The 15,585-nt window shown below is 35.0% G+C and overlaps 2 protein-coding genes across 3 annotated transcripts; one reads left to right on the top strand and one right to left on the bottom strand.

Moving 5' to 3' along the window:
• Positions 1 to 60: 60 nt before the first annotated feature.
• Positions 61 to 9,230, bottom strand: LOC306857264 (tubulin-specific chaperone E-like). Its single transcript, XM_079397115.1, has 17 exons — positions 9,190 to 9,230; positions 8,499 to 8,639; positions 8,304 to 8,388; positions 8,054 to 8,230; positions 7,130 to 7,215; positions 6,213 to 6,312; positions 5,375 to 5,477; positions 4,082 to 4,158; positions 3,908 to 4,000; positions 3,763 to 3,827; positions 3,610 to 3,674; positions 3,058 to 3,210; positions 2,588 to 2,741; positions 2,269 to 2,337; positions 2,124 to 2,183; positions 1,958 to 2,049; positions 61 to 1,175 (listed from the first exon to the last, which is right to left on the bottom strand). The coding sequence occupies exons 2-17, from the start codon at positions 8,599 to 8,601 to the stop codon at positions 1,080 to 1,082; spliced, it is 1,578 nt and encodes a 525-aa protein (XP_079253241.1). The 5' UTR covers positions 8,602 to 8,639; positions 9,190 to 9,230; the 3' UTR covers positions 61 to 1,079.
• LOC306857265 (RNA-binding protein 34-like) lies at positions 9,206 to 14,167 on the top strand. 2 transcript variants are annotated; one of them, XM_079397117.1, is made up of 11 exons: positions 9,206 to 9,581; positions 10,058 to 10,202; positions 10,294 to 10,415; positions 11,091 to 11,286; positions 11,370 to 11,429; positions 11,509 to 11,552; positions 11,632 to 11,715; positions 12,420 to 12,483; positions 12,569 to 12,611; positions 12,705 to 12,823; positions 13,791 to 14,167. In XM_079397117.1, exons 1-11 carry the CDS (start codon positions 9,556 to 9,558, stop codon positions 14,100 to 14,102), a joined length of 1,215 nt encoding a protein of 404 aa, XP_079253243.1. In that variant the 5' UTR covers positions 9,206 to 9,555; the 3' UTR covers positions 14,103 to 14,167. The 2 variants fall into 2 exon arrangements, with proteins under 2 accessions (XP_079253243.1, XP_079253242.1); XM_079397116.1 differs by having other exon boundaries at positions 9,439 to 9,581; positions 10,055 to 10,202.
• The last annotated feature ends 1,418 nt before the right edge of the window (positions 14,168 to 15,585 follow it).

Below are 15,585 nucleotides of genomic sequence, written 5' to 3'. Positions count from 1 at the left end.
TAACCTCGCAATTCGTTCTCTCTCTCTTTTACACTGACAATACACAACAATAATTGTTTTAATATTTATTACAATATACTGGTAAATTGAACATTGATGCTTTCAGCTGATTTCTATTGAACTGTCAGCAACTGAACTGCAGCTCAAACTGTTTAAAATAAAGTGAATTAAGCTACAAACTCAAATTGAGTCATTTACACTGGAACTGATTCGACTGATTCAAACTCCTGACTTCGATCATTTCAAGTGATTCACTAACAATTAGTACAAAAGAGCCATTCATTTCATTCTGACATCGCTTCTAATTATTTATTTATTTATTTTTGTGCAAGGAAAAACGTTAGTTTCCCTGGAAATCCGTCCGGACAGCTTAAAATATAAGTAATTATCATTAACAAAATGATTTAATAAATGATTCAGATCCCACAGATTTGCAAACATAATTACTGTTTAATATGTAGTTAAATTTCATGAATTATGTCAAGAAAATTCTGGTAATTTTACCGAAAAATAAATAAATAAAATTGCAAAGGCTAATATTATTATTTTTGACATCATGACATTTTTTAAATGACAATTAAGCACATTTAAGCAATTTTCAGTTGCTTCTGTAACATGGGGAAAAACTGTTTTTACAAATGTACTTTATAATTTAAACGTAGCATGAAAGTACAGTTTTGCCGTACGCTGTACTGAATTAGATTTTACTTGAATGTGAAAAACAAACATCGATACTGGGGTGAAATGTGACCTGTACATTACTTTATGAGATTCACCTGATCTTATAAAGATCTTTCTGGAATATTTGCTCCAGGCATGTTTGGTGCCGCGAAATGAAGCGCCATCTGGGGGTGAGAGACTGGAATGATTCGCACAGACATTGAAGGATACAAACCAAATACTAAATAAATACTTTATGCTATCTATAGAGAGTTTAGCAATGCTTTGTTTTCTGGAGGAGTAACGTTGCGTGATAATGATTTCTGATCGGTGGAGTGTTTCAGTGGTCAGTGCAGAAGATGATGGACTCGTCTGTCAGTCCGTAAGACTCAAATGTCCCATAATTCCCTGCGGTTTCATCAGGACCAGCGCACCAGAATTCTGTCGCCGTCCTCCACAGAGTAAAACTCCAGCGGCTTCAGATCGTTATCGATCTCAATCTCTCTGCTGGCCATCTATAGGATGGGATATCACGTATCTTATTTCATCTCAGCTTCATTAGTGCAACTTCAGGTGCTAAAAAAGAAACTAAATCAAAATTCATAAAAACTATACATACAAAAAAAATAAAAATAAAAAAAAATATTTTTTGTTACTTGACGTTAATTAAAAACTATATAGACGTAAAACAAAAACTAGTAAATATGACAAAACAACAAAAGTATTCAAATGAACTAAAATTAGAGTGAAAACTGAAAATATAATGATAAAACCTAATTTAAAATATTAACAAAAACTAACAGTATCTCAAATATATTAAGCAATGCAAGGACAAAACAAAAAAAAAAATGATAAAAATGACAAACACATAAAATTACTAAAACTAACAACCAAAACAAAAACAAACCAAACTTATTTTATGTCAGCTACTTTTATTTCTCATTAATTTGAGATACAAAAATAACTAAAAGTAAACTAAAACTAATGAATAAAATAAATTAATAAAAATACATAGACATGTAAAAAAAACTAATAAAATTACAAAACACAACAAAAGTATTAAAATTAGCTCAAATTAAATTGAAAACTGAAAATAGAATGATAAAACCTAATTTTAAATATTAACAAACACTAATAGCATCTCAAATATATTAAGCAATGCAAGCTTATATCATAAAAATATCATTTGTAAGAAATAAAAAATACAATAATTGTAGGAAGTAAAAGTGAAAAACGAATAAATGAATTAAAATGAGTGCATTTCTGAAGCTGTGATTTAAAGCTGAAGTGTGATTACCTTGGAGCAGGTGTAGGAGAGCTTTAACTCCACTCCTGGTAACTTGAGCAGCCGATGTAAAAGCCCCTTCACCTTCTGAACGATCATCGAGCCTGAAAACAGCAGAAAAACACCTCAAACATCCGTCATGCGTGACGCTGTCAGCGTTTCTAAAGCGTGCTTTTACCTGGCAGCTTCTTCTCAATGGGCTTCCTCTCTGAATCCTCCGGACAAACGAACGTTACGGCTGAAATCAAAGCAGAGATGTTGAGAGACGCTCATATGGTGAGGGTTTAATGGTCTGTATTGATGAGATGATGGAAGATTCGTACTTAATAATTGATTTTTTAGTGCAAATGGTTTCTGTTCTTTCAGCTCGCCCTCCTCTGGAGCACCGTACTCTGAACAAACAAACAAACCATCAGAGAGTTTTATTTCTGATTATAACACAATACAGAACAATGCTTAAAGCTGCTGAGTGACGAGGTGCACAGCAAACAAGCTAAAGAACCCAGAACTGTGTTGTTTTTAGATTATGACGCATGTCGCTCTGTCTCTATAAGATTGTATCAGAGATGTTTAATATGCAAATAAGCAGAAGCAATGAGATTCCTCTGTGGGCGGAGCTTCCAGCTCAGTTTAAACACTTACTCTGGATGAGCGCGAGGTATCGTGGGTGTTCGCTCATGAACTCTGTGTTCGGGTCGTTCTTCTCCGGCTCACGGTGACCTCCAGCCTTCAGCCACGCCAATCCAAACATCTTACAGTAATCCAGCTCCGCACCCCTCCTCTCATCCGACAAAACCTGACAACAACACCGGATAAAGCTCCATGTCTGTGTTTTATCCAGTTAAAGCTCTTTTAGTGTACAAACGTCCAGCTTCAGCTGCTTCTCGTGTCAAATCTTGACTGATTTTGATCAAGTAAGCGTCAGAATAACTGCAGTGATATCTCCAGATGAACTCTTACTGGACTGAAGCAGCTCAGCTTTACTTGATTCTCCATCAATCATGATTCTCAAATCTGATCATCAGGATCTTTAGAGGAGCGTTTGTTTGTATTCTCACTATATCAGACTATATGAGTCATATCCACCTCATAACCATGTGTTTGAGCGTCACCTGTCTCATGTCGAGCAGCTGCAGCCGGCTCAGTCGGGCGATGATGATCTGTCTCGAGGTTTCCAGGTTCTTCTCTCTCTGCAGCAGCGGGTTCCTCCTGCAGGACAGATGAAGAAGAGACGGCAGCTTCTCCAGCTCGTTCACCACACGCCACTGCAGACACAGACAGACATTTCATCACTGAAACCATCACAAAACATTGCATAAACCAAACATTAACTCAAATAAAATAGCATTTACATTCATGCATTTAGCAGACGCAGGTCACTTCAGATAAAAGCATCTGCTCAATGCGTAAATATAATATATATATATATTTAGTACAGTTATATACATAAATATATCAGTTACGCTGAATGATGGAACATTATTTCACTCATATTTTGACATTCTATTTTCACAAAAGTTACTTGGAACATTAAAGCAGACACTTACTTGCATTTACTATGCTTGCCAGCTGTGTATATAAAATCACTTTTGTCAATTTAATTTAATGCAGACACTAAAATGAGATGTCTTTGACCCATTCACATGATATTCTTATAGATTTACCTCTGAAATATCGTTGTCGTCTAGTAAAAGTGTCTTCAGCTCAGGAAACAAAGCTGTCTTGCTACCTTCACAGCATGAAAATATAGTTTTTATTTATTTCATGCATGTACAGTACACACACATTATAAATATACAGGTTTGAAACACTGGTACCTGGTGAAGCATCACTGAACTGAATGACAGATAAACCGGTGCTGGACAGATTCAGCTTCTCCAAACTGAAGATTCAAACATTATTTCACAGTTATGATGTTGTTATGATACATGTTTTGCATCTTCATTATTTGTTCATTCTTACCAGGGTAAATGTGAGATTTGCAGCACTGTCTCCTGGACTATGTGGTTATTGGATAAATCCAGAACTTTTAAAGTCTGTAGCACATGTTCTGGTCTGGATAAAGGAAAGCATGATTGGTTCCTGTGACATGAGGAATATCTGTGCTCTGTGAGCTGAACTGATTCAGTGTTGTACCTCTGTAATTCTGTGATGTCATTGTCAGCAAGATAAAGTTCCTCTAACCTCTGCCACATGGGGGCGCAGTGGAGAACCTGCCAAACACAGACGGGTCAGAGGTCAGAGCTGAAGACACATTCACAAACACATCAAAAGTTTGGAATAATTCAGATTTATTAATGTTCTCATCATGGCTGCATTTATTTGATCACAAATACGGTAAAACAATATTATAGTGAAATATTTTTTACAATTGTATTAGTTTATTATTATTAATATTAAAATAATATTTTTTTAAATTTAACAGAATTGCTGTTTTTGTTATATTTTTACATTCATATTGTGAAATATAACAATTTTATTAATATTATTAAGTTTTAAATATCTCACAATACTACTGTTTTTACGGCATTCTTACAGTAATATTATTATTATTAACTATTTAAAATATTTTACAGTATTACTGTTTACTTTATTCTTACAGTAATATTGTAAATTACAATTTTATTAGTTAATGATTATTAATATAATATTAATAATTATTATTAATTTAATTATAATTTTAAATATGTCACCATATTACTGTTTTTAATGTATTTTTACAGTAATATTATTATTATTAACTATTTTAAATATTTCACCATATTACTGTTTTTAATGTATTTTTACAGAGATATTGTGAAATAGTATTACAATGTATTTACTTTATGAATTATTAATTAAAACATTTCCCAATATTACTATTTTTACAGTAATATTGTGAAATATAATTACAGTTAAGTAATTAGTGAATTATTAATTTAATTATTGTATTTATTTAACCGTTATTATTATTATTTATTAATACTATTTTATTAATTTATAATAATAATTCATTGCTATTATTGTTCATTTAGTAATAATAATTACATAATTATTATGCATTACTTTAATTATAATAAGTATTTCAAAATATTACTGTAAAATACAGTAAAATAATAACGCTGTGAAATATTACAATTTAATTTTTTTAAAGTATTTCACAGTATTACTGTTTTGCTGTATTTGTACAATAATATTGTAAAATATTATTACAATTTAATTATTGAATTATTTTAATTTTAAATAATTCACAATATTACTGTTTTAGTGTATTCTTGATTAAATAAATGCAGCCTTGGTGAGCAGAAGAATATTAATAAAAAATATATATATTATTCCAAACTTTTGACCAGTAGTGTAAGTGTAAGTATGCACTGTTAAGTATGATATAATTCAGAACACCAGAGAATGAGCACAAACCAAAACAACATCTGAACACATATATCTGACCTGAGTCCAGGTGAGGGCGCAGCTGTTGAGTGACAGCACCCTCAGACGAGAGAAGGCGGGGCTTAAACGGCTCGGCTCACCGGAGATACTCAACCTGTTGTGACTACACAGAGATTTTGAAACAGGACTTTCAGCGCTCAAAACCCCATAAGCGGACCTCAGAAGGGAATAAAATCAGAGTTCCCAAATGTCAGATTCCCTGACTTTCACTGACTACAAAGCTGAATTTCCATGACCTATAATGAATGGCACTGTTGTTCTCCCTCTCCAATATCTGATAGCTCGATAGCAGTTTTACAAACTTTACATTTAGATTTTCTGTCGTCTGCTTTTAACACCCAGTCTTTGAAATTTTGTAGCAAAAGCTCTTTAAACCTTCTCCTATAAAACTATATAATATTTTAGAAATAAAAATGGTACAAAGAAATGAATGTTCACCTTTTATTTGTATTTAGCTTTCATAAGACTCTCAGACTCACTCACCTCATTAATAGCTACTAATATCTTTAACTTTAAACTATAACATAGGCTGATTATTCTTATAGATTGAAACAAAAGTGCTTCAGATGGGATTAAGAATATGAAAATTTCTCAGAGTTGATGCAGAAAACAGAAAGAGCGAGAGAGGGGCTTATTGAACATGCAGATTCATTCTCTGCCAGCAGGAGGCGCTTCTGGAGCAACAGAAACATCCCTGATATTCCATGACTTGGACAAAACAAATATAAAATCCCCTGACTTTCAATGTCTGGAATAGACTTTTTAAAATTCCATGATATTCCAGAAATTCCCGTGGGAAGCCAGTAAAATGATGTCAGGTGTGATCAGAGGGCTTCACCTGAGCTGCAGCTCCTGCAGAGACTCCAGCTGCTCGGTGATCGCCGCCAGCACCTCCCACGAGCTCAGCAGGTTTCCAGAAAGATCCAGAGACTGAGCCACTGAGAGACGCTGTTAAAGAAGCTTCATGCTAGGGATGGGCGATATGGGCTTAAAAATATATCACGATAATTTCTGGTATTTATTGCGATAACGATATCAGTGACGATAATTTAGGGAATCGTATGCATTCACTAAGAGACCAAACAAATCCTGTTTCTTTAGAGAAAAGCATTATCTTTCCAATTTTTCCCAAAAGAGGGTGTTGTGCACACGCAATGACTATTTAATTCATACTGGAAGCCAGAGGGCGCTCTTGCACAGAAACACACATGCATCGCAGAAGTGATAGCACTGAGGACGCTCCAGGAAATCCCTAATATGGACAAAGATATCCAGTTATCGCTGAATAAATTTTTAACTGATGAAACGACAATAAACATATGATTGCGACAATATATGGTTTATCTGTGTTCTTTGAGCAATCCTGGGTATTTTTATAAGAATAAAGTATATTTATAATGCAATGCTAATCAACATAGCCTTTATCACTGTATATAATACTATAAAACAGTATGATTTCTGCCTCATTCTGTGATATAAAACCACGTCTGATCACAAAAACTTATTTCAAACACTCGACTGATGTTATGAAGTTAATTTGGAGAAAAAGCATGTCAATAAATCTTTGTTGGACAGCAGGTTTGTAAACAGGCTCACACACAAAACTGTGCTACTGTAATACATTACTCAAGACTCAGACCGATTTTTGTTGCACAGTACAGCCCTGACCAAAGTCATTTTTACCAGTATATCGCTAACGATAAGAGTCTTCTTGTTCCTGTCTGAGACCATCAATGATGTGTTTTTGAAGGATACATGGTGTGGTGTTTCTGATCTCGTTCTCCGGACCTGGACCAGACACCTCGCATCTCCTCAGACCGATTTCTGTCAGGTTCTCCAGCCTGCGAGAGCACAAAGAACATCATACATGTTCTGAAAAAACCTCCCTAATAATAGAACTACATGTGCATTAAGACAAGACACTACAGGAAAAAACTGTGTTTTTGCTTCCATTATATGTCTTCTATCTATTATATGTCAGTCTAGTGGAAAGAAAACATCCAAAATACACATTAACAAAAGTTTGGGATCAGTAGGATTTTTAATGTAAAGATTTTAAAGAAGTTTATTCTGCTCATCAAGGCTGCCTTTAATTTAATCTAAAATACAGAAACCCAGTAATACTGTGAAATATTATTGGAATTTAAAATAATGGGTTTCAATTTTAAAATAAAATGTATTTCCGTGTTGGAAAGCATCATTATACATTATCAGTGTCACGTGATCCTTCAGAAATCATTCTATACTGATTTATTATCAATCTTGGAAACAGTTGTGCTGCTTAATATCTTTTATAACCTGTGATATTGTTTCAGGATTCTTTTATGAAACAACCGTTTCCAACATTGATTATAAATCAGTATATTATTATGATTTCTGAAGATCATGTGACACTGAAGACTGGAGTAATGATGCTGAAAATACAGCTGCAGATCACAGATATAAATTCCAGTTTAAAGTATATTAAAATACAAAACCGTTTTTTTTTATTGTAATAATATTTCACAATATTACTGTTTTTACTGTATTTTTGATCAAATAAATGCAGCCTTGATGAGCCGAAGAGACTTCTTTAAAAAACATTAAAAATCCTACTGATCCCAAACGTTTGAGCAGCAGTGTAAGTGATATACAGTGGTGTAAATATGAAACACAACAGTTTACAAAATCAAACCCCACCTCTGTTTCTGCTTGACATCCTCAAAGCCGACCATCATCACGGTTTTGCTGGAGATCCTCAGCTCTTCTCCGATAACCTCCTGTAGTTCCACCTCGTAGCGCTGCTTCAGAGCCGTCACGTAATCCTCACCGAAACTGGCCTTCTTGGGCCGAACGAAGGAGCCGCCCGTCGGGTGTCTGATGGAGAACACACACAAGCTTTGTTAATATTTATATCATTGATTGTAATTGTTTAGTCGCTGATGAGCACCTGCAGGTGAAGTACCGCACTCCTTCATGACTCCCGTCGTGTTTTCCTCTCTCTGGATCGTCCCACTCCACTCCCAGCCACAGACCTGCAGGAACAGAAGACAGACGGACATCAGAACCATTTTTCTGCTCTAAAGAAGGGGGTGCCAATACTTTTGTCCATATAGTGTATATCACTGAATAAACGGAGACGGACCTGCGGTGGGAGGAACCGGACCCACGTAACGGACAGTTCCTCTCTCTCCATCACAGCTCACCCGTCTGCCCCCAGCATCCTCCAACACCTCCGGAGTCTTCATCAGACGACGATGATGATGATGATGGTCTATATCAGTCACTGAGAAAACATGACACAAATCAGATCTAAATGATAAAACGATCATATAATATATGAAATTATATCATATAAAAATGACTGCAGAACTTAAAATGACATACAAGAACAGGGCGATCACAATCATATCACATAAAAGAATTACACAGGAAAAGAAACACAAGTATACAAAAATACACATGTAGTAGAAAAGCGAAATTAATCACAATTAAATCACACATAAACTCATTAAACCGCACAAATCTAGCGAAAAATTGTATTGTGTATAAATCTAAGGGGTGAAATTAGAGCAGTTGGAACACACAGAGGAAAATTTGGCCATTTCTGAATTATAAAAAAACTGGAATATGATATATATTATCAGCTGGACACATATTGATCCGTTTTTCGTCATATATTCACTTTATGATCAGATTAAGAGACATGATTCATGTTTAGATATATTAAATCACATTATAAAATATGCTCTATAAGCATAAACAAGAAAAAGAATGAGTTACATATTAAATAACTTCAATTATAACAGAATTAAATGTTCCTGCATCATTCCTACCCGCAGAACCGGCAACAGGAAGTGACGTCACGAGGTCCAGCGCCGATGAGAAACAAACCGCGGCCTCAGAAGCGCTGCTATTATTACGCTTGTTTTATTCAAACAGGTCATGGAATAATATTTAAATGCTCTTTTTCTATTTAAACTCGTGTTTTTGATACGGGCCTTTGAATGGGAATGATTTCGGGTCAGGAACCGATGATCGGTGTGTGTTGTTTCCAGGGGGCGAGTAAACTCTGCGCACGCGCTTGTGAGCGAGATACACGTGTTTGTGCGCATCTTCAGCAGAAGCAACATTCAGCTCGTTCTCCTTAAGATCTAACAGATATTCAGGATTTTACTCAGACATGCGCGCAGAGTGACATCATGAAGAAGAAGCAGTTTGTAAAGAGGTTTGTTTTCTGTCATTAAATAAACATCAGTTAGTTGAACGATGCAATGCTATGTTTTTAAATAATATATAAGATCACGTTAAGTTCATGAAATAACCTGTGTGTGTGTGTGTGTGTGTGTGTGTGTGTGTGTGTGTGTGTGTGTGTGTGTGTGTGTGTGTGTGTGTGTGTGTGTGTGTGTGTGTGTGTATATGCGTGTGTGTGTGTGTGTATATGCGTGTGTGTGTGTGTGTATATGCGTGTGTGTGTGTGTGTATATGCGTGTGTGTGTGAGAGCGAGTGTGTGAGAGCGAGTGTGTGTGTGTGTGTGTGTGTGTGTGAGAGCGAGTGTGTGTGTGTGTGTGTGTGTAAGGTTCTTCAGTGATAACTATGGTGTTATCGTCTTAAAACCCCAAAGAACATGGTATTACCATGGTACCTTTGTATTATGTTGGTTGTGGGATCTTTAAACTGTATTGTTGTTGTTGTTGTTGCAGTAGTGATGCTGGAGATGCTGGACATTACACAGTCGGTCAGGTGTCCAGCAGCCTGTTCCCAGAAAAACACAAAACTGGAGCTTTATCATCTTTATTCTCCTCCACATCATCTGCAAATACTTTAGTCTTCGCTCCTGCACCGAAGGTACGTGTATCAGATGAGAAACGTGATTGTGGTGTTTGAAATGACAGCGTTGTGATGCTAATCGTGGTTGTTCTGTGTTTCCTCTCATCAGACTGAATCTAAAGTCACACCAGCACCGTCTGATAACACTGATGTCAAAGGTCAGGGTCAGAAACAGAAATCGAAAAAGACTTCAAAGACGCTTTCGGCAGCTGAGAAGGTGGTACAGGACAGGTCAGTGATTCTGCTTGAGTTTGTGTAATGAAACACATTTATAAGACATGATCAGTCAGATCTGAACACTGTGTCCTTACAGTAACAGAAAACCTGCTATTAAATGGGATTTAAAGATGTTTTTTCTTGACTTTAATAAAGTAGTGGACGTTAATAAAACCTCATGAAATATAGAATATATTTCCTGAGTACTTACGTTCAGCTTTAAAATAAGTAAAGCTTGCTTACAAAACAAAACAATGTGCAAATTTGAGCAAATTATTATTTTTAATTAAATCATAAATTGCCCTGAATTATTCATTAGCATATAATAATAATAATTACCAAATAATTTAATTTGGTAAGTAATTTTTAAATAATTTTTTAAGGAATTTAATTAAAGAAAATTAATTGCATAATAGTACAAATAATTTAATTTAAAATATATAAATGTAGTTTTTATTCACTTATTCTGTTTTATTTTATTATCTGTGTCTTGTTTCATGTATTTTATTTTTATTATTTCTGTATGCTGGACCTTGTCTCATTCTAAAATAATTCATAAATTAATTTTTTTATATAAAGTTTTATTAAATCTCATTTAAATTAATGGATTTTAGTGATTTTTAAAAAAAAATGCAGTAATCACAACTGAAAATGTAATGGAAAACATATGGAAATGTATGAAATCCACAGAGAGAATGCTCTACAGAATGCAGATGATGAAGGACAAACGAGTGCAAAGAAAGTGAAACGTGAACGTCCAGATGTGACGGATGAAACGACTCAAGAGGAGCGGCCTGTTAAACACAGAAAGAACATGGCAGAGGAGCGAATCAAAATGAAACGAACAGTGTTTGTGGGGAATCTGCCTCCCAGCTGCACGAAGAAGGTGCTTCAGTTTAATACACAACTTAATCTGAATCTTCACTGATGTTTCCACTAAAATCCTGTGTGTTGTGTTTTGTTTTGCAGATGCTTTTGTCTCTGTTCAAGCAGGCTGGAGACATCGAGTCGGTCCGCTTCCGTTCAGTGGTGCGTCTTCTGCTCTGGTCATTATATCGTTATATTAACTCAGATCACTAGTTTGAGTTTTAATAGAGGTGTTTTGCAGGTGCAAGAAGACCCAACTATGTCCCGTAAAGTGGCGGCCATCCAGTGAGTATAGCATCCTATAATGAAGAGTTTGATCAGATTGATTGTTATTAATATAATGAGCCTCTCTTTCCATTTCTAGGAGGAAAGTTCATCCAAAAAAACAGAATATTAATGCTTACATCGTCTTCAAAGAGGAAGAAGAAGCTGCTGGCGCCCTGAAATGGTACGAGTATTGACTGTATTCAGTTACTGCATAATAAAAAGTTCAAATCAGATTGATTGATGACTTTTAAATTAAAGAAATATTTCAGCCAAAAATGAACATTAGCTGAAAACGTGCTCACCCTCAGGTCATCCAAGATCAGGATGAGTTTGTTTCTTCATCAGGTTTGTAGAAATGTGTCTCTGCATCAGTGTCTCAGCAATGGATGCTCTGCAGTGAATGGGTGCCGTCAGAATGAGAGTCCAAACAGCTGATAAAAACATCACAATAATCCACACCACTCCAGTCCATCAGTTAACATCTGGAGAAGACAAAAGCTGAAACAAATCCAGCATTAAGATGTTTTTAACTCAAATACATAATCCATAATATCTCTTCCTCCAGTGATAAAGTGCATCTGCTGTTGTCTCTCACATCAAAATCCAGCCACATATTAGTTTAGAGCTGTTTTGTCTTGTAAACGCTGCTTGATCTGCAGATTTCTCTCCTGATTCAGACCAGAACACTTTTCACTGCAGGAAGAGTTATTATGGATTATAGACTATAGTATTTTAGCTAAAAAGGTCTTAATGCTGGATGTGTTTCAGCTTTTGTCTTCTCCAGATGTTAACTGATGGACTGGAGTGGTGTGGATTATTGTGATGTTATTATCAGCTGTTTAATGAAATCCAAATATATTGTCATAAACAGTTGAATTTGTGCAGGAACGGGCAGGAGATTAAGCCGGGGTTTCATATCCGAGTGGATCGCGTCTCTCGGCACAGCGGAGTGAGTGCCATTAATAATGTTGTTAATATAATTCAGCTGATTTTAAATGTGTTTATATAATAATCAATCATTGTCTTCCCCACAGCATGATCATAAAAGGTCTGTATTTGTGGGAAATTTACCGTACGGTGAGTAACAGTGTTTGGAAATCTCTCTACAGCTCAGTATCTTCTGAAACGCCACCGTTTCTCTTATGAACACGTTATTTGTTTTTATGGCAGATATTATGGAGCTTCCGTTGCGTGAACACTTCGAGGAGTGTGGGAATGTGGAGGCTGTGCGTTTGGTGCGAGACCGAGCGTCTGGGATGGGGAAGGGCTTCGGCTACATCTTGTTTGAGGTAAAGCCGACTGTATCATATTTGATTGTACACATTTAAGGACTTTATATTATCATCATCACCATCAAAGCTTTGCTGTTAAACGTGTTTCACACTCAATCTACTGCATGTCTTCTGTCTCTGATTGATTAGAGTGTTTATCCAGTAAAAGCTCTTTTAGTGTAGAAACGTCCAGCTTCAGCTGCTTCTCGTGTCTTTTTCTGTCAAATCTTGACTGATTTTGATCAAGTAAAGGTCAGAATAACTGCAGTCATATCTCCAGATGAACTCTTACTGGACTGAAGCAGCTCAGCTTTACTTGATTCTCCATCAATCATTTTCTAGATAAATCAGTGCGTCTCAAATCTGATCATCAGGATCTTTAGAGGAGCGTTTGTTTCCAGAAGCTTTACTTTCTCTGTTCCTCAGCGGAGGAATGATCTTCATCTGAGGAGCGTTTATTTCATCTCTCAATCAGCATTGCATTGCATTATATGTTTGGATCATTTCAATCTCAGCTTACTAAAACATATTATTGGAGATATAGAGCTACGACTGATATTTAGATCATTTTATGTCAGTATCTGCTGCACTGTTATAAAGATCTCATTGATTTACTTCACAGACATTTCATCATAAATATCAGCATCTGCAGCAAATTGCATTTTTTTTGCTCAGTTTGAGTCTCTAAATAAAATTAAGCAGTTTGTTCTTTCATTGAATATGATTGAATCGGATTGGATTGAATATGATACTCAGCAGAAACACACATGCAAACTTTTTTTTGGTAATGTTTTTTCTATTGTCTAAAGGTTCAAAAAGGTGTCATTTTATAAAAAAATTTAAAAAAAGATTTTTCCTCATTATTTTACATGCCAGGCTTTACGGGGTTAATAGAGCGGTTCTGGAAATAAAATTAAATTTATTTCAAAATTCCAATTCATGTTTAATGTGGTAAATCTCACAGAAATGTTTCCTTCTGTTTCAGAGCCCAGATTCGGTGATGTTTGCACTGAAACTCGACGGCTCCAGAATACTAGATCGAAAAATCAGAGTGAAACGATCTGTGAAGAAGGAAAAACAAAAGAAAACCCCTTCAGGCCAACCTTCAAGATGCAAAGGGTCAAAGCAAGAAATCAGAAATAAGACGGGAGGAAAGAACTTTAAGACAAATCCTGGCAAGAAACAAACCCCAGCTTCATCGTTCAAAGGAGAGATGGCAGATCCTACTGCAAAAAGAGCCAAAGGACTGAAAAAGAAAATTAAGCACAAGAAAAAGAAACCAAATGTTCATATTTAATGCTTTTACTTATATTTTTACAAGTTTGGTGTTCTTATGGCACAAGTAAAAATGTGATTTAAACACTTATGTTTCTGTCTTTTTTATTTTATAACAACCCATAAGATCTTTAAATTTCCATTTGTTCCTCTAAAACTACAAATAACTGGCGGAGGAAGATTGTTTTGCTCGTCACGTGGGTTGCGCTTCGGCTCCGCGCGGATGAATCTGATGTTGCATCGCTGATCAACAGATAATCATTTATCACGAATTAAACTAACGACATCAAAACTAGAGAAAGCCGGATAACTGCAAATAATGTCTTATGAGCAGGTAAGAGCTTGTATGAGCTGTTGTTTTAACTTGTTGAAATTAATTGTTATAAAATGTTACAAAAGTTTGGAAACACTTGACATAAGGATTGCTATTCATATCAGATAGCTAGCCTATTTATAGGCAAATAGACCAAAGCAGTAACTGGTTTAGAGATCGGCACTGTTTTGTGAGCATAAATGTGATTATTTGAAACTGTTGATTCGTGTTTTATTATGAATGTGTCGCTTTTACTTTATGGTAGCAAACAGGTTCATTTGTTAGTAGCCTGAACTTCTTTTCTGTATTTAAATGACGGAAGTATGCAGTTTCCCGGGAAATCCGTCCCGACAGCAGTAACATATCATTTAGCTTCAAACAAAAACTTGGTTTTATGGTGTATTCACATTATTATTTATATTTTGTTAATGTTGCATAATAACAAAAAATACATATTTCAATTTTTAACTTTCACTTCATGTTTGTTTGTTTTTTCTGTAATGTTAACATGAATCATTGCATTAGATATCATGAACAAGCATTAATTATATTTTAATTATAGATTATAATTTCTACATAATACACTAATGCAACATTGTTAAAAATGCATTTATGTCAAATCATGAATTAATGAACAGAAAATTTATTAATATGTGACCCTGGACCACAAAACCAGTCTTAAGTGTCAATTTTTAGAAATTGACATTTATGCATCATCTGAATGCTGAATAAATAATCTCTCCATTGATGTATGGTTTGTTATGATAGCACAATATTTGTCTGAGATACAACTATTTGAAAATCTGGAATCTGAGGGAGCAAAAAAATCTAAATATTGAGAAAATCTCCTTTAAAGTTGTTCAAATGAAGTTCTTAGCAATGCATATTACTAATCAATAATGAAGTTTTGAGATATTTACGGTAGGAAATTTGCTAAATATCTTCATGGAACATGATCTTAATATCCTAATGATTTTTGTCATAAAAGAAAAATGTATAATTTTGATCCATACAACGTATTGTTGGCTATTGCTACAAATATACCTGTGTTACTCATGACTGCTTTTGTGCTCCAGGGTCATAAATCACGTTATATTTAATAAACACTGTCTGCATTGCTGGTTCCCAATTCATTTAATGTTAATCCACTGAAACTTGACCATATGACTGTATATTTTAATATGAGAGCAAA

The sequence above is a fragment of the Barbus barbus genome (genome assembly GCF_936440315.1).
Source record: "Barbus barbus genome assembly, chromosome: 37".
Taxonomy (NCBI): domain Eukaryota; kingdom Metazoa; phylum Chordata; class Actinopteri; order Cypriniformes; family Cyprinidae; genus Barbus; species Barbus barbus.
The sequence above is the reverse complement of the archived record's forward strand: the minus strand, read 5'-3'. Positions and strand labels throughout refer to the sequence as shown.